Raw genomic sequence first — 25,481 nt, 5'->3', positions numbered from 1 at the left:
ATAGTAAGTATATATGTAAGTATGTATATATACTTATACATATATCACATACATGTATATGTAAGTATATACCCTTTCGCAAGTATATCAGTTAGGTAATAGAAACTTTGTGTACAGAGTGGAGAATGTATTTGTACAACTAATAATTTGTACATAGGGATACATAAAACGTCATAACTTTTTTGTTTACAGGGATAACTACATGAAATTTAAAATACATGTAACTCACACACATAGAAGTCTCTACATATGATATTTTTGAAGCAGGCACCTTTGCACAACCGCACCCGACAATCCCTGCAACATGTAGTAATTCTGGTGCCTTTGTAGTTGCCATCACCTCGGTTGCTAGCACATACCGCACATTTCTGTCGATTTTGTCTGGAATGCTTTTCAAAGGTTTTTCTCAGTCTTTCTGCTTGCAGGTGTGCCAATACTAGGTCTTCTGACTTGACTGCTAGGCTCCTGGTAGTCGCCAATCAAGACTTCTACAACCCAATAATAAATCGATGATGAGTCAGTGATTTGTCAGTCCTATTTGGATTTTCTTTGTAACATATTTATGCATTTGTGAGAGTTCGGTTATTCAAGTGAAACGCTCATTTCTTTCAGCATTTTACTGTTCGACATTCTCCCTCAGACGCATCTGTCATCTGATCACTCAATCAACGCCACCCATTTCTGCCTTGTATTCCTGTACTGCCTGGGAGATTGTTCGGGTGTCACCGAATCGTTGTCGCACCACTTGCACTTGTTTATTCTTTGTGATCGACCCAGTTCAATGCTAGCATGCTTACTTTTCTGCATGCAATAAGTCTCCTTTCTGTTTCAGTCTCTGTTTCATTTCCGGTGGAAGCCCTTTACGATTGGCCTGAACTATGCCAGTGATGTACATTCTTTTTTCAACATTTCTTCACAGAGCAAAAACTGGTATAATAATTGTCTACAACGAGATGATGATTTCTATCAAAGAGGTCAGACATCAGCGTTTCACTCACCTTATGAGGCTGATTGTGAACTGATGTGGGCATTCCACTGGTGTGATAGAGGGTTCGGATACAGTAGCCTGTTTTTGCATCGCAAAGGTTACATTCTTTTGGACCTTATTGTTTCTTTATTCGTATGTATTTGACAAGGTTATGGTGACCCTTGGACCCAATAATAGATTCATCAATCGATATTGTACATGACAGTTTGTACTGCTGTGACCATTTAGCATTTGGATGGTCAAACACTGGGCAGAATTTGTATATTTGGTCATACTCCGGAGAACCGCATCTTGGTTCTTTGTTACGCTCTGAGACATGAAATAAACGTAGAATGAGTTTGAAAGTTTCTAGTTTTTTTAAACACTGGAGTGTCCTGTGAGAAATGAGTGGTGTCCCAGTACGAGTGGAATGAATTCTTACGCACAAGGCTCATGTTCAAAAGTATGCCAATAAAAGCCGGCATAGTTTTCACATTAATGCCTTTCCATAACTTGACTTTACTATTTGCTTTGATTGTGTGGTTTTGTGACAAATAATACTGGTAATATTGATTTGTTTCATGTACTATGAGCTCCCACCGGAACTGTCCATCTTCAGTAAAAGGGGCAAAAAACTTATCAAACTACTGTACAGGTTCAGTGTCTTCAACAGGATTAAAAACAGGCCCACTTGTTTCAGTAAAACTACTCAGAGTGACTGAGTCAGCATCTAGATCATTTGCCCTCACCCTTGGTGTCGCACTAGTGATAATAGTAGTAGATCGTGACCATCTGACCATCGTCATGTTCAGATTCATCACTATCACTACCCGTTTCTGACCCTACATGGAAATCATTGGCATCAATATCGCTTCCACTAGAATCAGATTCATCACTTTCAACCACATAGCCAGTGATATTTTCTTTGTAGTTGGTTCTGTTAGCACTTCTTCGACTTGGTCTCTACGTTTGACTAGCCATTTTATGTTTCTAGACATTTTCTTAGTCTCAGATTTGCGGTAGTTGATCGCCGCAGTAGTAATGAATAAAACTTTGTTATTTTATTGGGTATAACTAACTATTACTGCGAACCCAATAACATTATATTGGATAATATAAAGCTAAAAACATAATTCGACGAACTAGACATGAAACAGCCAGTAGCAGAGCGTCTGACAAAAAACTGTTATCAGGATTTCTCAAACGACATAAATGTCGTTATGCTCAAAACTACCGGTAGTTTTGAGCATAACGACCAAAAAAAAGTAGTTCTGTGATAACGTGTAGACTAATACCGTTCTTATTTACTGTTAAGGAAAAGATTATGCTACGCTCTGACTCATTTCTATGTACACTTATCTACATCTATTACCTCCTTAACAACAAAAGCAATATCAGCATCTGGATCAACAAATTGATGCTCTGAATTTAATAATGAACTTGCACAAATATTTCAGTAAATTTTATCAGAAAATGTTAATATTTTTCATCATTTGCGATCGTTTTTGATCTTTGAGGTGGTCTGATAGCCCAAATGTTTCAAGATTAAAATAGGTAAAACTTTATCACAATTAAAACACTCAGATCAAGCAAAAGTGTGATTATGATGTCTATAGAATACAGAATAGAAATGAGTAATGCTTCAACTTGAACCTATTAGCCGATATGAATTATCTTCTGATTGAAAATTAACGAAGTCATAAACAATGCTATGCCTGCTGCGAGTCTGAGCTAAGATAACCCAAAATCCACCCTATTAATAAAGTGGGTTCACATGTCATGCTAAACTTTTTCGTAACACAATTAAATATATTGTATATTTTAGTAACTAATGCTATCTAGGTCTTTGGTGCTATGATGAAAAAAACTCTATCATAGACTGATGAGAGACCTGCACGATGCTGAATCTCTCAACAATGATAGTCATGAGAAGCATTGTTTGAAATTGCAAACATAATTTCTCTCGGTCACTACCATAATGCCTGCTGAAGGATACAGCCTCCTGTCAAGGATCGCCGCAGGATTTCCTGTTAGAAATGACACCATCAAGCGCCATAGCTATCTAAACAGGAAACCAGTGTTACTATCAGATAGCAGCCTACACTCGGAGACGATATACAAAAGTTCATTTAAGAGGTAAGCATAACAGCGTATATTAGCCATAGTCCAGTGGCGGTTTTCAAACATTTTTTTGTGTGTATTTATTATTCCTAAATGATGTTAGCATTCTCATTTCTTTTTACTTCTTAGCCAATCATGTCTAAAATTTATTTTTTCTTTTGTATTCTTTTTTATATTTTCCATTAAAAAATGTTAGCGATTTTCAGTGAAACTTGAGGTTTTGTTATTGAAATACACAGATTTTAGACCAAATAAAAAGTTAAGTCTTTTTATTTACCGTGACTCTTCTTCAGTTATTTTTTTCGGCGGATCATTACCAATTTTATTTTCCCATCTTTATATTACATCTTTACATTGTTCTTAAAATGAAATAAATGGAGTTGCATGATTGATTAGAAGCAATTTGGTCTTTCCAAAAGAGGCCAACTGCCTTACACATAAAAAGAAAGGACTAGTGAAATGTTTTGAAACATAAATCTTTCTTTTATCTCTTTTCGATATACATATCTATTTGACTTGGCGACAATCAATTCTTGCACAAAAAAAATTCCTCACCAGATAATTAACTTACAGATCAAGCTCTTCTCACCCACCTCTTAGAGCTCATGATGTGCCATCACACGAAAAGCTGCCTTTTCTCGAACAAAGTGACATAACCAGTAAATCCGTGAGTGGTTATGCAAAAGGCACATACAATTCTGGCCAAGGACACAGAGCTATACAACGATCCACCGTTCCAGGTCTAGATACAGCTTCCACCGTCAACACGATCAGGTAAATAGTATGTTTCATGCTGATTTTGCTAAGCAAAGCAATAAGTTTAAAGATCCTAGTTGGTTCCAATAATATATATACTAACTAGCTGTGCTACCCGGCGTTGCCCGTGTAATAAATAAGTCTGGACAGAAAATGGATTTGTATTTAACATATAACAACATTTACTATTCTAACTTTCCAACTACCTATCATGAGAGAAATGTTTTGCGTAGTTTAAATAAATTAGGAGTAAAATTAAAACAGCTGTAAAGGTTTTAAAACTTTGTCAACCAACTGTAACTTTCAAGCTGTTAGCCTGGCACATTGTCAATGGAAAATTGCAGTAAGCTGCTAGGCTTCCAATGACAGTACTCCATGACATTGCGTCAGCATTGTTGTCTAGCTGCAGTTATTTTAATAATAGCTATAGCCGGAATGCAGACAGACATACGACATACACACGCACATACTTTGAGAAATATATATATAGTATAACAGGTCTTTGCCAATATTCTGCCACAACAGTTAGCACTTGTCTGATTTGGTAGTAATAAAGTTGACTGACCTTTGCAGGTGGCAATTACCAAAGGAAATAGTTGGCACACATCCACAAAAATTAATAGCGAAAAATAGCGACGTACGTCAACTACAGAAACATTTGGAAAGCGTAGACAAGGGTCAACTACCTCACCATTCGTATGAGCCATCTCTTACACGTAGACAAGCCATGAAACTCTTAAATATTTTATAAGAGTGACTCACTGACTAACTATATATTAAACAGTGCTGAAATTTGGCTGAATATAATTTTATTAAAAAAGGAAACTTCTATTCAACATAAGCTTTATTTGTGTATTGGAATCAAAAAAAGAATATTGATAATGATAAAACGTGGATATAAAACAATTGTAATATAAACCGAGTATGCTACATACATCAAATCTCCAAAAAGATACCTGAAACATCTCCATTATGAACTTGTAATATACAAGTATATTCACATTAATAACTTAAATAGCGTTAAGCCCCATCATATGTATATAAAAATAATTTTTGAAACCTTAAAAATCAGCATAATTGAAAATTACACAACAGTAGGACAGCATATGTAGCAGCAAATAATTGTGGATATGTAGATACGCCATAACGAACTTACAAGAATCTAGGAAAACATCCATAAAAAATTCTAGTCGAACCTTTCAGCCATAATGATACGCGACAGGAACAGCCTCAGCTAGTATGGATAAATATACGGAAAGGCGACGAGATTAAGTGAAAATTCATAGAGACAGTGATAAATGCTTTCAATTTGTAAATGTAATGGGCACATGTGTTCATACGCTTTAATTTGACATCTACTGTATAAACTAAAATACAACCTGTCATATTCCTATGGCTGTCATGAAAGAACAGCCCCCAAAAAATACTGTGAAGAAGGCAATTTGACCGGGTCGTATGACAGGAAATGCTAGTGCTTCTGGCTTGACTTATGACGTGGAGTGAGCACACTCACTGGTATCTTACTCTCACCACTGCTAGTCCTCAACTTTCTTAGTGAATCTGTCAAACAGACCATATCCAATAAACCATGAATTAGCAAGTAGAAAATAATTGTGGAAGGGTAGGAAGCTAACGAAACTTGGAGTGCAAGTGAATGCAGGAATTAGGTACTGAACTTCCACATAGCTTACAAAATAATGCCTTGCCGTTGAAATTATTGTAGCATTATGATGCATGGGCAGAGATGTATATGTTGTTTGATTATTGTAAAACTTGTAGGCAAGACTTTGACGCATGAAATCGTCCTGCTTTGTTTTACTTTGGCACATAAAAAGGTGCCATATGAAAAACCTCTGCCACATGTTTTTAGAAATTCACAAAACATAAAATTTCATTTATTTAATCAAGTCCTACAAACAATCCTCTCCATTGAAGATAACGATCTCCTCATAAAAATAATTAGCTTTTGACATTCAGAAAAAACAAAGAATGAGAAACCTGTTTTTCTCCTAATGGAATCTACGTGTATATAGGTCATAGTAGAATATTAGGCCAGGAGGAAAATATTGCTAACTTTGCAAAGTGTTTGATAACCACACACTAAATTAATGGCACACAAAACCCTTGCACATTTACTATCTAATGACTTGTTACATATGATAAGCAAGTTTCAACAAAGGCAAAAAACTCTCAAAACAATCAACGACATTGTGTAACATAACAGATGGTTATCTTGCTCAAGTGATATCAGATATGGAAAGTTGCTGAAAATCGAAATAATTAGGAAATGTGGGAGGCAGAAACAGAATGGTTGGGATCACATGCTCTCTCTCGCTCATCCTCAGTTGCTTAGCCCATAAACCTAAAGCTTAGCTGATGCTCATGAGTTGCAAGCATGATAAGTGATGAGGCAAAGTTAAGGATCAGAGGCTACTATGTGAAGGAATGGTTACGAGAGCGATAAGCAGATGCACCATTCACTCAGATTACCATTACCGGGTGGTGTTAGGCTGCGCCCCTCTTCTCCCTCCTTTCAACAAGAGGACATTTGAGAGCAAGGGTAAACTAGATACTGCAGTTACCATCCAATTAAGGCGAATTCATTATTAAATTAACAGGAAACTGGCAAGACAGTTTTGCAAATCTAGGGTAACATTGACCTCTGAGCCCTAAATCTAGTCAGGGCTGGATGCAATTCATGTAAAAACTCTATTTGCAAATTACATGCAAACAATGATGTGCAGAATGAACAGTTTGATGGTAGACTTTTGTAAATATTTACTAAAGGATATTTAAAAAGACAAGTAAATTATTTACAACCTAACGCAATAGCAAAGACTTTATACCTAAGTATATAGCAGTCTTATATTTGGCCAGCCCCTGCAGGTAATGGTGAAATCTAGATTTGAAACAAAATATACATACAAAACAAACATCAAAAGATCAGTCAAAACGCAGAGCTACGTCAAATGCTAGTCAAAACAGAAGGTACAAACACCACAGTACCAACTCTCTTAGCTAGAGTGTGTTAAGTCTAGTAACGTTCAGCCTGGGAGTCTAGGGTGTCTTTACAGTGAATAGCCATACTTAATCATGGTAAGTATGGCTATTACAATTCACTATCACAATAAAGTGAATTTGCTGATTTTACAGTAGCCTCACTTTTCACGGTTAATGGGGACCAGCATCCCCTGCGATAAGTGAAATCCGCAAATTAACCTTTTTTTTTAAAAGGATATGAGCCAAAATTTACCACCAGAACCTAAATTGCTTTCTAAACATATTGTATTTATTTCCTATATAGTAAGTAAATTGTAGTTATGTTGATTGACTTTCAGTTCCTACTTAAATACTAGTCCTAGTATTTTAGGCCAGAGAATGCGCTTACGTAGTACAGGCGTAGTTCGAACATCATCTGGTCGGTATATTCGTACTTGTGATTAAATTGGTTCAATGTGATGAGGAAGTCACATGTTTTTAAATGTATTTACATATGTATATTTATGTATTTTAGTTTTATTCATATTTTTGTGATTAATTTTTTTTTCAGAATTTTTTTAACAAAGATTTTTTAACTGCGATGTACTGAAACCCGAAAGGTAAGCCACCAAGTAGCAAGAGACTACTGTAATAGATTTTCCACCCAATGAAAACTTCTGCTTTCAGTAATGTCAATGATCATAAAATAACTTGAGGATATTATGACCAAATGGGCAAAGAAGTATACTGCCCTGAATTAGTGAATGATAGTAAACTTGTGCAAACCACTTTGTTAGTATTTACTCAACATCAAGTGCAACATCAATTAGGTTTGGGGTGTAAAGTGCTTCAAGTCAGCTGTTCTGACGATCACGATGCGGTGAACAATACCAAATCTACACAAATACAGTATGATGATCACCTACCCACTCACTACCCACTCACTACCCACTCACTACCCACTCACTACCCACTCACTACCCACTCACTCACTACCCACTCACTCACTACCCACTCACTCACTACCCACTCACCTACCCACTCACTACCCACTCACTACCCACTCACTACCCACTCACTACCCACTCACTCACTACCCACTCACTACCCACTCACTACCCACTCACGGCAAGCAGAGAAAGAGATTTGGGGGCGTTAAATATACTGTTCAAATATGTAATGACTGTGTTTCATGTACTTGAACACCCTCTAATGTCAGAGTGTGACTTGTCTACTTTCTGATAAAACTGTAGGGCTCAGTAGACTGAGCTGTGTTCAGTCCACTGAGATGTGTTCAGTCTACTGAGCTGTGTTCAGTCTACGGAGCTGTGTTCAGTAGACTGAGCTGTGTTCGGTCTACTAAGCTGTGTTCGGTCTGAGCTGTGTTCGGTCTACTGAGCTGTGTCCGGTCTACTGAGCTGTGTCCGGTCTACTGAGCTGTGTTCGGTCCACTGAGATGTGTTCGGTCCACTGAGCTGTGTTTAGTCAACATGTTATAGACAGACTTATGATCAACTTAACATACAAATCCTTAAACCTACGATATAAAATTGATGGATATACAGAACCAATCAATTCATGGAATGTGAGCTTTAAAGTAACAACTCATTTATATTTTTTGTGCTATATTTTATCACATCCAGCCTTCCTACTTTCACTTGTTTCAGAATTTCTCCTCGTTGCATCACTCTTCTTCATAATAATTGCTAGTGAGCTTTTAGATTTTCAAAGTGTTTGCTAGTGATTTCTATAATTTATTGCTTCAACCCTAAGAAAATCATCACCTTCCTTTATTTACAAGTATTTCCACGAGGACAAGACTTCTCTCAATTCATTATTTAAAAACCAATCAAGGAACAAGCACTGTTATTACTATTATTATTATTACTATTATTACCATTCGAGTACGGTAGAACCAAACTATGTTAAGAATGAACTGCACACAAATGTTTAATTTAAAAAACTGAAATGCTTCGAGGAACTTTAGCCATCTTAGTCACAAACTACTTGGTGTACAGAGTAAAGTATTAGTTAAAAGATTTTGTATGTACTAATGGTACGTTGAATGTCGGACTAACTAGATTGCATACAGTTCCCTAAGCACTCATTTGTTCACATTAGCTGACCTTCCTAAGTTCTATAACCACTTAGGCAGCTGCTAATTCCCAGCTGATATGATTAGTAACAGCCCTGGATGACATTGAACCAACCAGGAATAGTCGCCGTCACGTAAAGGTGATAAGAGAGTAAAACCAGCTCAGTCTCTCAGCAACTGAATAATATCTATGAAGCAACAACCTATCATGGCTGAAGTTTCTCACGTATTTTTAGACTTGGGATTTATAATCTAAGGAATATTTTATATTAAAAATAGATTCATATATAAATGTGGTGAACTGGCCCCAAACTCTAATACCTGTTGATTAACCCTGTTGATCTAATAATAATGTTTTGTGAGCGTTCTCTTTTGATTGCTTTTTAGTCTTTTAAATTTTTATCTACAGAGAAATTTATCAAAAACTTTAGAACGGTTTTGATAACTTTAAACAGCTCAGTGAAGCTTATCGATCAATAAAATAAAGGCCTTCAGGACGAGACAAGAAATGAAGATGGGAGCATCAGTAGAGGCACTTACAGATCCATTGGGTCCGGCATGACCTTCTACGCCTTGTGATGTCATCGCATGAGTATGCTTAGCATCCCTCTCCATGTCAGCCAACCTGTCCAATGGGAAGCAAAGAATTGCAGTGACAAACACGAGAATATGGTGAACTAACCGCTCCGCCACTTAACACAGGCAAGTTTGACTACCAATGCAAACTGCGCTATTCAAAATGAACTTTAGAAACCTGATCATTTAGGGACTTACTTTTGATGAAACAAACAAAGAAATATTTGATACTTTACACAAACTGCATTTATATGAATGATCGAAATGAAAACTTCTGTAAAGGATAAATGGGAAAAATACAGAACATTTTTAATTGCGAGATTTATAATTTATAACTCTAAGATAAGCTTTTAGAAATGAAGAGGTATTAACATAATAAATGAGCAAGCGTTGTTTATGGAGGAGTGGGTGAGGTCTGGAGAGGGATGGGTGAGGTCTGGAGAGGGATGGGTGAGGTCTAGAGAGGAATGGGTGAGGTCCGGAGAGGAACGGGTGAGGTCTGGAGAGGAACGGGTGAAGAATTGGCATTGTAACACAAAGGGGAGAAAAATGGCACATAATCCACACTTGATAAAAACCTTTCAATATATATTGAAAGAGCGAATTGATCTGACTCGCAAACACACAATTTCAATGAAGAGGAAAAAGAAAGAAGTTTTGAATTATTTCTGCAGAGACGCCAAACATAAAAATTGATTGATCCAGAAAACAAGAGAAGAAATGTGGTTGTATGACCCATAAGCACGATAGTGCACCAGAACTGCAAAGACACTGCAATTTTCAGGAATGCTAATGGTTACAATACAAAAAACAAGTATTTAAATTTTAAACCATCGCAGAACTTTAAATAAAACTAAAAATTAATGTATATGTAAGAGAAGTTGAAATTGAGGCAAAAATCGCTATAACAGTCAATATGGCTATTAGAATATGGCTATATATAGCCATATATAACAGTCAATATGGCTATTAGAAAGCTACTGCGAGCAGACATCTACACACATTGATTATAATAACTAGGATGTCTGGGGGTAATAATAAAGCACTGGCCATACAACGACTGAACCAAAGGTTCCGGCATCTGAGGCTTTAGACTGGATCATTAACCAAAGTAACCAGAACCTAAAATAGGGCAGCCGCACGTCTTTGGTCAGATTAAATCTGATTGGGCCAGGTGCAATTGAAGATGTTGTCTGATTGAACTATTTATTATTAGGTAATGTATATCTCACTTTATTTCTTTCCAAGTCATTGAATTAATGGTGATTCAGTACACAAATGGACTGCACTTGAGATACGTACACTTTGGTTACTGCATGTGAGATATGTGCACTTTGGTTGCTGAACGTGAGATATGTACACTGTAATTATTGTACTTGAGATATGTACAACTGCGGTTACTGCAAGTAGATGTGTACACTTTGGTTACTGTGCTTGAGATATGTACACATTGTTACTTTGGTTGAAATATGCACAGAATGGAAAGTTCAGTTGCCCTGTGGCCACCCTTTAACAATACTGTCTCAAAAGTGTAACAAAAATCATTACATGCCCTTATGGACTCTCTCGTTTTAGCTGAGCACCATTCAACAATTTGTTTTCACTAGAGGATACAAGCGGTTTAGTGTTGTTATTATAAGTGGAACACATGCCTATAGCTGCCCATTTTTAATAAAACATTTACTACACGCCTACTCAGATGTGTAAAAAAATTAATGTATGCCTGTTGGATGGTGATATATAAGTATACAGACATATTGAATAGTGAATCCTGGGCGACGCAAACGAGAGATTGATTTCTCCATACTAAAAGTGATACAAATGGTGCATAAACTTAGGAAACTGAGTTTGTAGTATGTATTGGACCAGATTACTCAGTCTTACTCTTTTTCAAGATTAGTCTGATTGAAGAGGGTATAATCTAGAAATACAAATCTAATTCAAAATATTATATTTGCAATAGTTTGCTGCCATTGCTGACTTTTAAATAGGTGTAAAATAAGGACCAGATGGCTTTTGAAAAAGTAAAGTCTCGATAGGAATTGCTGTACCATAATTTTGGAGAATTGAAATATTCCACCCTTGAATATTGATAAAGATAAGTTTTAAATAATTTAGACTTTCAGATTAAGTAAATGGTTGTTAGCCCACAAATGGCAACATGAGAACCATAAATAGGAGGAATGATGCAGGAGAATTCACACCTAGAAAAAGGAGATAGCAAACGAGTCGGCACTCACGATAGCGGCACGACAATTGCTAAACATAGTTACCTCTGCTTTCTCTGCATCTCCCGCTCCTCTGCCTGCTGAGCTTTCACTTGCGCGTAAGTTAGAATATCAGCTGAAGCTCTAGACAAGGTAAGACTATGTTAGTTACTAGCAAGCTCTTACTCACGAAATGCTGAAAATAAGGCAGGTGCACGTCCAGTGCAACAAATCAACCCAGTGAAAGATCACATTATGAGCAGACAAGTGAAAGGATGGGGAAATCATATGACAATCACGAAAGACTGTTAGTTGAAAGGTAAGTTTCCAGGGAACATAACTACCATTAGAGATAAAGCAGCCATAGAATTCATGAAAAACTTACCCAGGTGTCTTCTTACGATCTACAAATACAAAATCAAACCAATAATGTGTATGAACATTTATTGAAACAAGGATATAATAAGTTATCTATAGTTAACTAAAATATGGATTAACTATGCAATGAGTAACAGTTTTGTAGACAAGCGGCTGCTCAGAAAAGACTAACAGGATTCAAAATACAAAGTGGAAAGGTTCACAATTCATTCATTTCTCAATTCATTAGCTTATTTATTTCGAAGTATTATTGCACCAACAGACATACATCAATTTTTAGGCATAAATCAAATCATTTATAGTACAGATCGTCCTTCTGGAGCCACTAATACAATTAGATGTCAGAGTACTACAACTACATATAATTATAGCATAGGATGAATTGACCATCAAGTGATTAGACCAAATGAGGATTAAATGATCTACTGACTCGAGTATCTGGTGATTGAATCAACTATCGACTAACACACTAATCCATTTGGATACTGATAAGCCCAACCAGTGACTACACTAATTGGTAAGAGCCCAACTAGTGACTAGATTAACTGGTAACTAGACCAACCAGTGACTAGATTACCTGGTAACTAGACCAACCAGTCATTAGACTAACTGGTAACTAGACCAACCAGTCATTAGACTAACTGGTAACTAGACCAACCAGTCATTAGACTAACTGGTAACTAGACCAACCAGTCATTAGACTAACTGGTAACTAGACCAACCAGTCATTAGACTAACTGGTAACTAGACCAACCAGTCATTAGACTAACTGGTAACTAGACCAACCAGTGACTAGATTACCTGGTAACTAGACCAACCAGTGACTAGATTACCTGGTAACTAGACCAACCAGTGACTAGATTAACTGGTAACTAGACCAACCAGTCATTAGACTAACTGGTAACTAGACCAACCAGTGACTAGATTACCTGGTAACTAGACCAACCAGTGACTAGATTAACTGGTAACTAGACCAACCAGTGACTAGATTACCTGGTAACTAGACCAACCAGTCATTAGACTAACTGGTAACTTGCCCAACCAGGGACCAGACTAACTGGTAACTAGACGAACTAGTGACTAGATATTGAACTCAACGATGATTTGCAATGCTTACCATATTTGCTCCAAGGATTGTTGGCAGGAGGGGGTGCTGCTGCTGTGTCGAAGAAGCTAGTCCTTGCTTTCTTGGTATCAATCCTTTCCCCATTCTGGTAGAAAAGATAGAGTCTAATGAGCTCCACAGCTTAGAACTATAGCCACACCTACGGAACTGTGCTGACACAGAATTCCGTACCAATTGTCTATCGATAATGTGTAACCACTTTAAGTTTATTAACGTACCAGCAAAAATCTACACAATTCCAGTCGAGACAAAGAGAACACAGCGTTTTACCTATTGTTGCACATGTAAAACCACATATACTGTTAGGAGCTTATATAATCGAAAGCTAGTCTAACTCACACTACGAGGTTGGATAAGACATTGCAGAAAGAGCAAAATGAGTACAAGCAGCCAGCTACAAGCCAGAATAGATATTAGTACACACAATAACATGACGGATACCTGTGAGTTAACGTCAATACCAGAAGCTGCAGGCTTGGCTACCGATGGCGTCCGGTAGGTAACTGGTGGCTTGAGTCTAGATGAAGGTGGCGGCTGATAAAATATAGCAGTGCAATACGAGTGGCACAACATCTATAGACACACAAGCGTGCTGAGGGGGAGAAAAGGGAGAGGGAAGACGAGAAAGGAGGAGAATGAATTCACACAAGCAATATAAATAAACAATGCTGCTCTAGTAAGCATGCTAACTAATATCTCAAAAGCAATAGCAAAGAAATGCTAGAAACTCAAAATAAATCTGCGTAAACCATGCTCTAGTTATAATCAGCCTTATAATGTCTTTTACTAATGGCAACTCAAGTACTAAATTGTATTTGTTACTATCAGCTTCTCCCACCAGTACTATGACTATCTCTTCCGATTGCTACTGATCATCCTCACTTCTACCAGTCAATCTCAACCATATTACCAACATCTACTGACATTATTGATAGTTTCTCCTCCAAGTTGTTGCGAGTATCTCCCACGAGTATTACTAGTATCTCCCACGAGTATTGCTAGCATCTCCCACAAGTATTGCTAGTATCTCACACCAGTATTACTAGTATCTCCCACGAGTATTACTAGTATCTCCCACAAGTATTACTAGTATCTCCCACCAGTATTACTAGTATCTCCCACAAGTATTTCTAGTATTTCCCACGAGTATTGCTAGTATGTCTCTTCGGTATTCCTAGTATCTGCGATGCTACTAGAGATTCTCAACCTCAGTAGCTAATTATTCCCACCAGTTACTACCAGTCATTCTCACTATTAGCATTTGCATTATTACTATTTGCAGAGAAGCAACTTCCTGATACTTGCTAAATAGTTAGAAAATATGCACACTTTGCTAACAACACGCAAACTGAACCGCCTACAATTGGCAACATGAAGGCAGAATTGATACTGTTGTTAGAGTGGTAGTAAATTAGGTAAACAAGCTCAGTAAAGAATTAGTACCAGGCAAGGTATGCCTAGCATAAATACGAGAGCGTTCAATGCCCTACAGCCTTTCCATCCTTATGGTAAAGTAGAGAATTAGTTGAAACTAAAACTAAACACCCTATAACTAAATACTTCATAGAGATTCAATCTACACGTTATAGAAGGCAAGGTAAGTGCAAGCTAACTACGGCAGGGTTCAATCCCTTATAGACATTCCATCTATACAATAAGTAGAGAATTCATCACAAAATAAACCACAAATAAACTGTACAATGTGAAAATAAACAGACAAATCTACACAAACTCACAAAACGCAACAGGCCAAAATGAAAAAACCTTTAGTCGATCAAATACCTTGGAAGAGCTTGCTGCCACAGGACTAGAGGCAGCTGCAACAGGGATGCCAGACTTGCTAACTGTGGGTTTAGAAGCAACAATTGGTTTGGCTGCTATGACGGGTTTCTGTGGTACAGCAGGTGCAGGTTTGGAGACACGTTGGGCAGCAACGGGAATCTACAATAAGACATACAATAAAATGAGATCTACAAGCTGTGAACTATGCTATAGCCTGAGATCTATGAAAGGACATAATCTATGGTATATTATGATACATCTACCATAGCAAGCGATAACAGCATGACTGATTAACAATGATTAAACTACAATTCATAGAACTGTGAACCCTAAAAGTCCAAACACACTAGGCGGTTTTATCGCGCGCGTCATGAGGGCGGATATATTGCTGGCATGGGCCTCAACACACTTGACCGATTCACCAGCCACTTGCCAATAAAATTCCGTATCATCAGTTTCTTCGTAGTTGTTAATAAATTTAGGTAATTCAATATGGCGCTGTCTATGCAATGATGTAAACAACTTCCGCTTTTGTTATTAGGCCTATCTCACTTTCACAGATTGTACACTACAAAAGGACATAAAAAACGATTCTTGTATTTTTAACATTAATATTTTACAATTTTTATAAATAGTTTACTTTATGGTAGTTTTTATATTTAATGTATTAAATATTTACCATTCTCAAGATGATCAACCTGCGCAACAATTGACTACAAATTTTGGTTTTCAACTAGGAAATTTTGGGTATTATGTTGTACAGGACTGAGAGAGCTTTTATTAAATTTATGAACAATTCAATTCAGTGTTCATTCTGATGATGTTCCAATCGTACAAAAATAGCGAAATGTGGCTGCTGTATGTTGGTGAACATCGATCAAAAGTAATTACCCGCCATAAAATTGCATTCAGCGAAAAACCAACCAATCGAAATGCATCTCGCTAGCGATTAAGTTGTGATCAGAATGTCTAGCGTTATCGCTCTGCATGAGCTCGCTGAGCGAGTTCTAGTGCAGATTAGTGCCGTGCAGCAGCGCGATATCGCGCTAAATATCGCCTAGTGTGTTTTCACCTTAAGAGATTCATCCACATATACCATTGTGACATATACCATTGTGACATATACCATTGTGACATGGACCATTGTGACATGGACCATTGTGACATAAACCATTGTGACATAGACCATTGTGACATATACCACTGTGACATGGACCATTCCTGGGCAAACCAGATTGGTGAGCCACTAAATGTGCCATATAAACATGTGTTCTAGAATGTTCCTGGCACGCGAAAATAAATGAAACATGAGTGGCTTGCTGGTATAAAAAGCAAACTGACACCTGGCTTTGCTTTTAAAGTTAAAAGGAAGATTTTATAATATCTCCATATTATTTTATCTCCACTATAATCATTTAGCGAACAAATTTCTAGTTACCAAAAATTGCCATACTGTTTACAAAAATAGCAACGCTAATTTATTGCGATAGAAAAAGAAAAATTCTTCAAAATAGGACTAGCTCCATGCCACTCATATGGCTTCTTACTAAATGCTTACTAGTGGTTTGAGATACGCAAAAAATTTTCAATTAGTGCCTCAGCTGAAGATGTACTATATTTATTAGTGTACACAGGAAGTTCCATGTGACTGCAGTAAATGGCTGCAGTGAAAAGAGTGACAGATTTTCAAAACATCGGTGGCGGTGTGTAAAAGGAAAACATTAAAATATGACAGTATATTCTCTCTCGATACTTCACGGTTCATCCTCGGCGTACGCATCTACAACAGCACACCAGCTCAAATGCCGTTCTGACTTTCTCATACAGGATTCGCTTCAACCCAAAAACTGACAGCACATAATGTGAATAGTCACTAGCATGGGGTAAAGGTGGAAAAAACTACGATAAGCAGCGATTGGTGAGAGGCTCAGACCTTGCTCTCCGAAGCTGCTGATTTGGGGCTGCCAAAAGCGAATGCTGATGTTGTCCCAGATTCTTCATCACTGCTTGAGCCTTCCGCAAATGGAACATCTTCAGAAAGAGCGGGTGGTGGAGAAGGATATGGTGAAGGAGGGTCTGGAGGTGGAGTACCAAAGCTGGTACCCTCTGGCTCCTAAATTACAATAATTGAACACCATCATTACTATTAGCCACTAAGATAAAGCGCAACCATGCAGCTCACGGGTAACAGACGGTGAGATAATGAAACTATTAAACCTTATTATTATTGAAACTATCTTAAAACTAGAAACTTTTCAGTTTCTAGGTTTAAGATAGTTTCAAGGTGACTCAAGGTTTATTTTAGTCTAGCCTAAGATAAAACTATTTTACTCATAGGTAGGTAGCAGTAAAGGAATCCAGTTAGTAAATTGGTAGCAGCAAGGTAATAGCAGTTTACCACAATTACATAAGACAAGACAAAATATTTAATCCTGAGTACATCTAGTGCTAGTTGAAAGGGTCTCACTGACATATCTCAACATCAATACAACAAACCCATTCTAAAATTATTCAGCAAAACTACATTTGCAGTTTTCAATTACCATCACCAGTTCATATGCGATAATACAAGTTCTAACTAACTTGAACCAAGCGCAATACAGGGAATCTCTTTAAAAGCTGACTTAAGGATTGAATTAAGCCAAGTAGCTGCTGGCTCTACCATGACTCCAATAGGGCTGCAGGTGCTTCTTGATGTTGACATCTACAGATAACTCACTGCCTACGCTTCAGCTTAAATATACTATTCAAAGTTCTTAAGCCTGGTTCCCATATACGTCGCAAAGCACCGGCGACAGCACGCAGGCTATTAGCGATGAAATGGGAATGTATGCGCCGGGTACCGCCGGTAGTTGCCGGCGGCATCGCAATAGTTTAACGCTGTTCAAATTTCGCAAACGGCCGCAGGCAAAACCTTCCCGAAATGCACTGTACGAGTAAAGGTCACCATTATAGGAACGGTATGGCCAGCGAACATTTTATTTGATTACGAACATTTTATTTGATTACGCAATGATGTTTACCATATTATTAACTATTATTAACGATGTGGCTTTTATGTGAACAGATCCCGCCGAGCCTAGCGTCGCAAGCGTTTTGCTGCGCATGTTACTGCGGGAGTCTCGCAATTGATATGGGAACCAAGCTTTAGTCATGGCAGCATCAATGATTTGCACAAAATGGATACAGTGGTGTAGACTGAGCCATCACTGGCAGCACTACGATCTAGTCTGAGCCATCACTGGCAGCACTACAATCTAGTCTGAGCCATCACTGGCAGCACTATGATCTAGACTGAGCCATCACTGGCTACCCCATGATCTAGACTGAGCCATCACTGGCAGCACTATGATCTAGACTGAGCCATCACTGGCAGCACTATGGTCTAGACTGAGCCATCACTAGCAGCACTATGATCTAGACTGAGCCAACACTGGCTACACCATGACCTAGACTGAGCCAACACTGGCTACACCATGACCTAGACTGACCCCCACATATAGAAGGCCTTTTGATCTGGTACGAGTTTTTAGCAAATACTCACGTATCTTAATATTTCAGCTTGTCTCAGCCGTTCTTCTTCCTCCTATAAAACCAACTTAAAATTACAATGCAAGCCTTTTTCTTTTCTACAGAGTCTATCAGTGAAATAGAATCTAGTGATGCTGTTTTTTAATAGATACCAAAGGGAAGATCTTACCAAGATAAATTCACATTGTTGAATGTTCTTTAATTCCTAATAACCACGAGTCATCTACGTTACTTATAGAATACATTGCATGTGTGGAGCCTTCTGTTGTGAGCAGGTAAATGATTGTGTAAACTATCAGCTAGGATTTTAAAACTTTCTTCTGATTCCTCTATTACCTTAGTACATGGGTACATAGATTTGTCCGGTGTTAATCTATATCTATTACCTTAGTACATGGGTACATAGATTATAGTCCGGTGTTAATCTATATCGATAACCTTAGTACATGGGTACATAGATTTGTCCGGTGTTAATCTATATCTATTACCTTAGTACATGGGTACATAGATTATAGTCCGGTGTTAATCTATATCGATAACCTTAGTACATGGGTACATAGATTTGTCCGGTGTTAATCTATATCTATTACCTTAGTACATGGGTACATAGATTATAGTCCGGTGTTAATCTATATCTATTACCTTAGTACATGGGTACATAGATTTGTACGGTGTTAATCTATACTTATGGCCTTAGCAATAAATACCTCTCAACTTGCAAACAAATATTTTACATTAAGACGAATAAAGCTGAGAGTGGTATCTGGCTCTACAAATCTGACCCATGGTAGAAGACAACTGGGCCAGTTGGTAGCAATAGTAAATTATCAGCCTATACCAGCTAATACAAGTGGCACTTACTTGACGCTGATGTTCAGCCTCTGCCGCCTCTCTTTCCCTCTCAGCAGCCTCTCTTTCGGCAGCCAGTATTCGCTCTTCCTCTTGCCTTCTTAACAGTTCTGAGCGGCGATGAGCTTCCTGCTGTTGTTTTCTAAGGTCTGCCTCCCTGGCAAGTGCCTCTTGCCTCCGCCTCTCTTCAGCCTACGACCAGAGGGATTATACACCGGCTATACTCATATGCAATAGACTTGGGCACGAACAGTGATACACACATAAAGAAAAACCAAATAGGTTCCCAAGCGAGGAAACAAGAAATTGCTGAGAATGAAGAGATTTAGCGAGCACACGGTGTGAACGAGAAAGAGGCTGTGTTATCCAGGTTATAACGCTGACTATGTTATATCTATGGGATAGAACACTCAAAAGAATAGTTAGTAAAATTATATTATCAAAGGTATTAAAAGATAAAAAAAACAAAATTAACTAAATGACTGCTATCAAAAGTTTAACTGCCATAACAGCAACTGCGTGTGGTATGCGAGTCGGTCAGGTGCCTTGCGTATTACATATCATTTCGCTATTGCAAAACACGCAAAACCTGTATACAGACATATCTTGAATAATTGATGTATGTTAATTCTAAATATCAATATTTTGTGTTTTGCCAGGGAATAGCTAACAAGCCCATTACAAAAGTTCCCTTTAAGAATATTTTGCAAAAATATCTTGTGAATCGACATAATTTTGTAAGAGATTTTCGAGAATAATAGGAAACATGGGCAAGACCAACATCCACCGCACACCACATGCGCAAACCATATCATCTCACATTGTTGCGCAGTTGAATCTCCATCTGCTCAACAGCTTCCCGCTCCAACCGAGCATTCTCTTCCTCGCGTCGCTGCCTCTCTCTCTTTAACTCCTCCTCAAACTCTTGCTCTTCACGCAGAGCATCATTCTCCTACCAATCATGGTACTTGTTATACGACCGACCACCAACCAGCAAATAAAAGATGCAACCGACGAGTGGAAGGATTCAACCAGTAAGCGACTGAGTTCAACATTCAAAAACAGCTAGAAGACGCCAAACCCACCGATGAACAAGGAATACTCTGCAGTCGTTTTAAGGCATCTAAAATGCTTGATGCAGAGCCATGTGTCACACTAAATAAACAATGAGAGGAAAACTCCTGGAGCAATATTCGCATTCAATTACTCATCATGGCATGATGATAAGCAGATCAATTTCTCCACTCAGCTCTAAACCATTTTTACAAACTGATTCAAGGCCAACCATATTATAGCTTCAGAACTCAACTCACACTCCAAATGAAAGTGTGGATGATACTTGGTATATAATATTTTATATGATGCCGCATTCATTCTTCAAATAAAATATATTAACGTGTACATTCTGACTACCAAATGATTGCATTTTCTCTTCAGCATCAATCAACCAACAGCAGAGTTGCAGATTATTTTTGGTATTACAAACTATCAACCGTAACTGGGTGAAATATTTGACTCGGTAGACTACATGCTAAACTAAGGCAGGATCATATATGATATACATGTATATCACACTTAGATTAAGAGAAATTATGGCACAGGAAAAGGACAGTATTGTCCATATTTATAAAATGTGTCTTATAACAAGATGACACCGTAAACCGAACATCTGCAGAATTTTGTTGTACACAAGTTTGCCTTGGATCTGTGCAGCTCATTCTGGACATCATCAATCAAGCGTACTATGTATTACACTCCGGAGGATACTGCATACAGCTGTTATGAATGGGTTAAATTCTTTGAAACCTCCCGTATCAGCAATAGAATTATTCAAATGTAATTATAGTAAATTCAGAAGGCTTGTTAAGTTGGTGAATTTTGACAGTCGCAAGAAGTAAACGACCACAAGTATTATTATTATTCTTTTGATATACTTCAGTACAACATCCAACCTTGCTGAATTAATTGTAGTTAAAGCCTACAACAGGCCATTTACATGTATGATTCCTACAATAACATAGACTAACTAAGCAAATAAGTAGTTTTCAACAAACAACAATACACTAGAACAGAAAATACACCTCAAACTGTAGAACGTCAACAATAACGACAAACTGTTCATGTCCAACAATGTCTGCAGTAAACCATAGCTTAGAAACTTGGATAAAACACTAGTAGGTATATCAGTACTCCACCCTCAGTCCATTGGCACCTCTACACGAGAGTAAAGCTATTTATTTCGAGCTATGACTTACAAATTGTAGAATTTACCTTCTAGAAGGTTCTTTCTCTTCGCGTGAATGCAACACAATGTTTCTCCAAGAATTACAAATCTATGAAATAAGCAAGTTAACCAGCAGGTATATTGACTAAAGATATGTTATTGCACGCAGAGACTCAACCTGTAACCTTTATTTTAAAGAGATATTGATGTTTACTTGTATTAGAATCACATGATCCAACTTCTATCAGCAACCAATGAATAAGAACAGCAGATCAAGCAACTCTTAATAAGCCAACCCGATGCACCAAGCATACCTCCTCAACCTGTAAAGCGCTTAAGATCACCAAGCCCAGCCAAGAAGAAAGTAAGATGACATAGACAGACGCGATCACCTAAACCACCAAGACATGAAAGGTAAAGAGAGGGGGAATGGGGCAGGAGAAACGAGCATGGTAGCCCGTGAAGAGCATGTCTCAGTTGAAAAAGAAAAGGTAACAAAACATGCAATAACGCAGACATGCAGTAAGTTCTATGCTAAGTTGACAGCACAATATAGGCACTAAGAGCAGGCCGGTTGTTACAGCTAGGATGTACACCTTGTTGCATGCACTATTGACTATGTCATGTTTACATGACTATACCTATTTACATGTCTATGTTAATGTTCATGCAAGTTGCCAATGACTCTCCGTAAGGCCAACCTCATCAGCTACCATTAAACACTTCCGCTTTCCAATACTTTACCTGCTGTATCCGTATGTATTCATCATCTTCTCGATCTAGACTGCTCATACTTTTGCTAAGGGTAGCTGATTCTAAGCCCAGATTGTATCCGTCGCATACCATTATCTGCACCCTGTTTCCAGCTTGTCTCAGCGCACGCACAGCCTCTTGGTGCGTCGCTCCTAGCATGCTTTGGCCATTTACCTCTAATATTCGTTTGCCTACCTCCAGCTTGCCATCTCGTGCAACAGCCCCTTCGGCACTTATCTACGCAAAATAAAGGCGCACAATAAAAAGACACAGTTAGTAGTGCAAGGGTCAAGCCTTGCGCAAAGTAATGACACAGTCCACACACGATATATTAGTGTAAAACATCCATAAAATTTCTGTTTAACAAATGTGGTTAATAACATAGGGATACCTTGGAAATGAATACACCTTCATCTGTGGGGTCTGCGGGATTGCCAGGGGGCCCTCCTGCCCCACCCTTAATGTTCATTCCAATCTTCTCACGGGGCTCACGCTCAATGACCAGTTCCTGCCATAATGCACAACATCACGGTTTAAAAGATTTCTAGAACTCATAATAAATAAACCGATCAAATAATCCCATTTATAAAAGTAACTCATGTATTACTGCTGATCAAAGCTCTAAGACTATATTAAAACAAGCTAGCTTATTCATGAGTCATAACACAATCTATACTATAATATAATAATGCACTACAAAAAGATTATCTGAAAACATATTTTATTTGAAAGTCCTCATAACATGTAACAACATTGATCAAAGTCCTGCAACCCGCATTCTTGATTTCTCATAGTAAACCGGTCGCAAACTCAATGCTAATAGAATGTTTCGTCTAATACAGATCAAATAGAAACTAAAGGTCAAACTTCTATAAAGAAGTTACTAACTGATGCTTTATATCTTCATGCCTTTGACTAAAGCTGGTCCATTTGGTGACTATTTGATATGACTAGCAAACATTCGTGTATCTGCAAAGTCTTTGTTAGAGTATCCTGCAACTTACTTTAGCACTTGCAATTCTGATTGAAGACATGGCATAAACTACTACAATTAATGGCATCTGGTGCACTTTCACCGCTTGGAATCTAAAATATTTGTCTTAAACTTTTTTTTACAAGTATAATATGTTGCTAACTACCGTACTTTTCGGACTATTAACCGCACCCTTATATAAGCCGCATCTGCTTTATTTTCAAAAAAACAATAATAAAACAGTACATAGTCCGCACCTTTTTATAGGCTGCAGAACTCAGGAGGGTGCTTTTTAACACGGCAGCAACTTTGCTAGTTAACGTTGCTCCGTTAGGCACTGTTCAGTATTAACCGATGCTTTTTAACCTAGTGCCTAACGGAACATTACCCTTAGGCATTGTTTTGTTTTTTTCTTTCACCGCTAGAGGCGCACTAACCGGAGATTCCGGTTGATGCCCTCAAGCGGTGAAAGAAAAAACCACAGAATAGCCGCACCCTTATATAAGCCGCATGGCTCAAAACATCAGAAAAAAGTAACGGCTAATAGCCCGAAAAGTACGGTAATTTTTTACCTGTAAGTTACTTTTCCATTTGTTTTAGGGACAGATTATTAATGATCCTTTCAACATGGCTTGAGCAGAAGCGATTTTAAAGTCTGGTTCATTTTAAAATAGATACTAAGTCTCTAGTTGATATACTATCTGATATCAGGGCAGAGCAAACACTATCCAAGATGCCATGACTGTTTTGCCAACCATCAACAGAATAATAAACTTAATGGAAAAGCTGTGACAGACCTTGAGACCAGGTGGTGGAGGGTCATGGCGTATCTTGAGTAATATTTGATATGAGGGTTCAATGAGAGCCTTCACAGCCTCCTCATGCGTCGCTCCACTGATGTCTCGTCCATTCACTGTCAAAATCCTATTGCCTATACTGAGAGAAGTCTGCGCCGCCGTGCCACCAGGCACAATCTACAAAATAAATATATTCAGGTGGTTCAAACGATTATATGTGCAAAAAAACACGCTAATCTATAAAAAAAACAAAGATATTGGGCAATGTACCCAAGAGAATCCCCTAGCATATAATTACACTGTCTATAGATCTCTGTCAAATATTCCCCTAGCGTATAGTCAATATGGTTAAAAACATTCTGCTCGGTAAAAATCGAACAAGTTAAAGTTGGTAATGCTTTGCAATAAAACACGTGTATTCCTGGCATCATCAGTAGAAGTACCCTATGAAATTTTGGATAATATTACCAAGAAAATTCCTTACTGTATCTTCAAATTTTTGAGAGTGATGTTGTCAAACAGTTTATGACTAATGTTAGGAACTGACAGCGCATTTACCTTATAACTATAATAAGCTGCATGTATATTGGCCAGAGTAAACTTGACCAATGCGTGCAGCTTTACGGCATCTCTAATATTACAATTATAAGATCATGAAAGGGTATATATAGTTAGTGTGATAGCAATGTTACCTTAGATATGAAGACACCTGGCTCGCTGTTGCCAAACGGATGACTAGCGTGGTCAATGCCTCCAACTATACTCAAACCCAAAGGCCCCCCTGCCTTCATAATGCAAACCTCCTGAAACACACGCGAACGAATAAGTATTCCACTTGTTAACACGAATTCAACAGAATGACACCGACAAACTAGACCAGAAGTATAGCATTGAGTGAATAATGTTAATCTAATGCTTCTTTTAAAGAAATAGCCAAAAGCTGATCTATGTGTGACTGGATGCATATTGAAGTGATCGCACTAAGAGACAACGCAGTGTCTCTCACAAAGTAAGCAGTTCCGCGTTCACGCAATGTTCTTCTGTTGCACCTCAACCTTATTGTATGCAGGCATACCTCTATCTCATAGTTGCTGGAAGAGTTCACGGGTTTGACAAGGGGGGAACGACTCCGGTTATTTGATGACTCCACTGTGATCTGCTTAAACTTATCAGTTTTTTCGACATCTCCCCCAATGTACTGACTGGTCTTGGTAACTTTGGTGACCTTTTCAATGACTACAGGCTCCCCGGCGCCTCCTAAATTGCATAAAATTTAGAGCTCTAATTTAGCGAAATGCGATTCCATACTAGAACAGGACATAAATTAGCTGCAGCATTCAAATGCTCCTCTATATTTTAAAGGCTGA

At 38.0% G+C, this 25,481-nt stretch overlaps 1 protein-coding gene across 2 annotated transcripts in view; it reads right to left on the bottom strand.

Moving 5' to 3' along the window:
• Positions 1-4,670: 4,670 nt before the first annotated feature.
• Positions 4,671-25,481, bottom strand: part of LOC137385331 (protein scribble homolog) — a 64,224-nt gene continuing 43,413 nt past the window's right edge. For both annotated transcript variants that reach the window (XM_068071781.1, XM_068071782.1), the window contains 17 exons: positions 25,190-25,371; positions 24,807-24,917; positions 24,115-24,291; positions 22,736-22,852; positions 22,336-22,581; positions 20,188-20,319; positions 19,380-19,559; positions 18,532-18,573; positions 16,921-17,100; positions 14,988-15,146; positions 13,647-13,739; positions 13,197-13,290; positions 12,087-12,105; positions 11,768-11,845; positions 9,459-9,543; positions 6,341-6,374; positions 4,671-5,404 (listed from right to left, as the gene is read on the bottom strand). In XM_068071781.1, the coding sequence (XP_067927882.1) occupies positions 5,313-5,404; positions 6,341-6,374; positions 9,459-9,543; positions 11,768-11,845; positions 12,087-12,105; positions 13,197-13,290; positions 13,647-13,739; positions 14,988-15,146; positions 16,921-17,100; positions 18,532-18,573; positions 19,380-19,559; positions 20,188-20,319; positions 22,336-22,581; positions 22,736-22,852; positions 24,115-24,291; positions 24,807-24,917; positions 25,190-25,371 (2,021 nt within the window). In that variant the 3' untranslated portion in view covers positions 4,671-5,312. The remainder of the gene's footprint in view (positions 5,405-6,340; positions 6,375-9,458; positions 9,544-11,767; positions 11,846-12,086; positions 12,106-13,196; positions 13,291-13,646; positions 13,740-14,987; positions 15,147-16,920; positions 17,101-18,531; positions 18,574-19,379; positions 19,560-20,187; positions 20,320-22,335; positions 22,582-22,735; positions 22,853-24,114; positions 24,292-24,806; positions 24,918-25,189; positions 25,372-25,481) is intronic.

Source organism: Watersipora subatra, chromosome 1, assembly GCF_963576615.1.
Source record: "Watersipora subatra chromosome 1, tzWatSuba1.1, whole genome shotgun sequence".
In the NCBI taxonomy this organism is placed as follows: Eukaryota; Metazoa; Bryozoa; class Gymnolaemata; order Cheilostomatida; family Watersiporidae; genus Watersipora; species Watersipora subatra.
The sequence above is the reverse complement of the archived record's forward strand: the minus strand, read 5'-3'. Positions and strand labels throughout refer to the sequence as shown.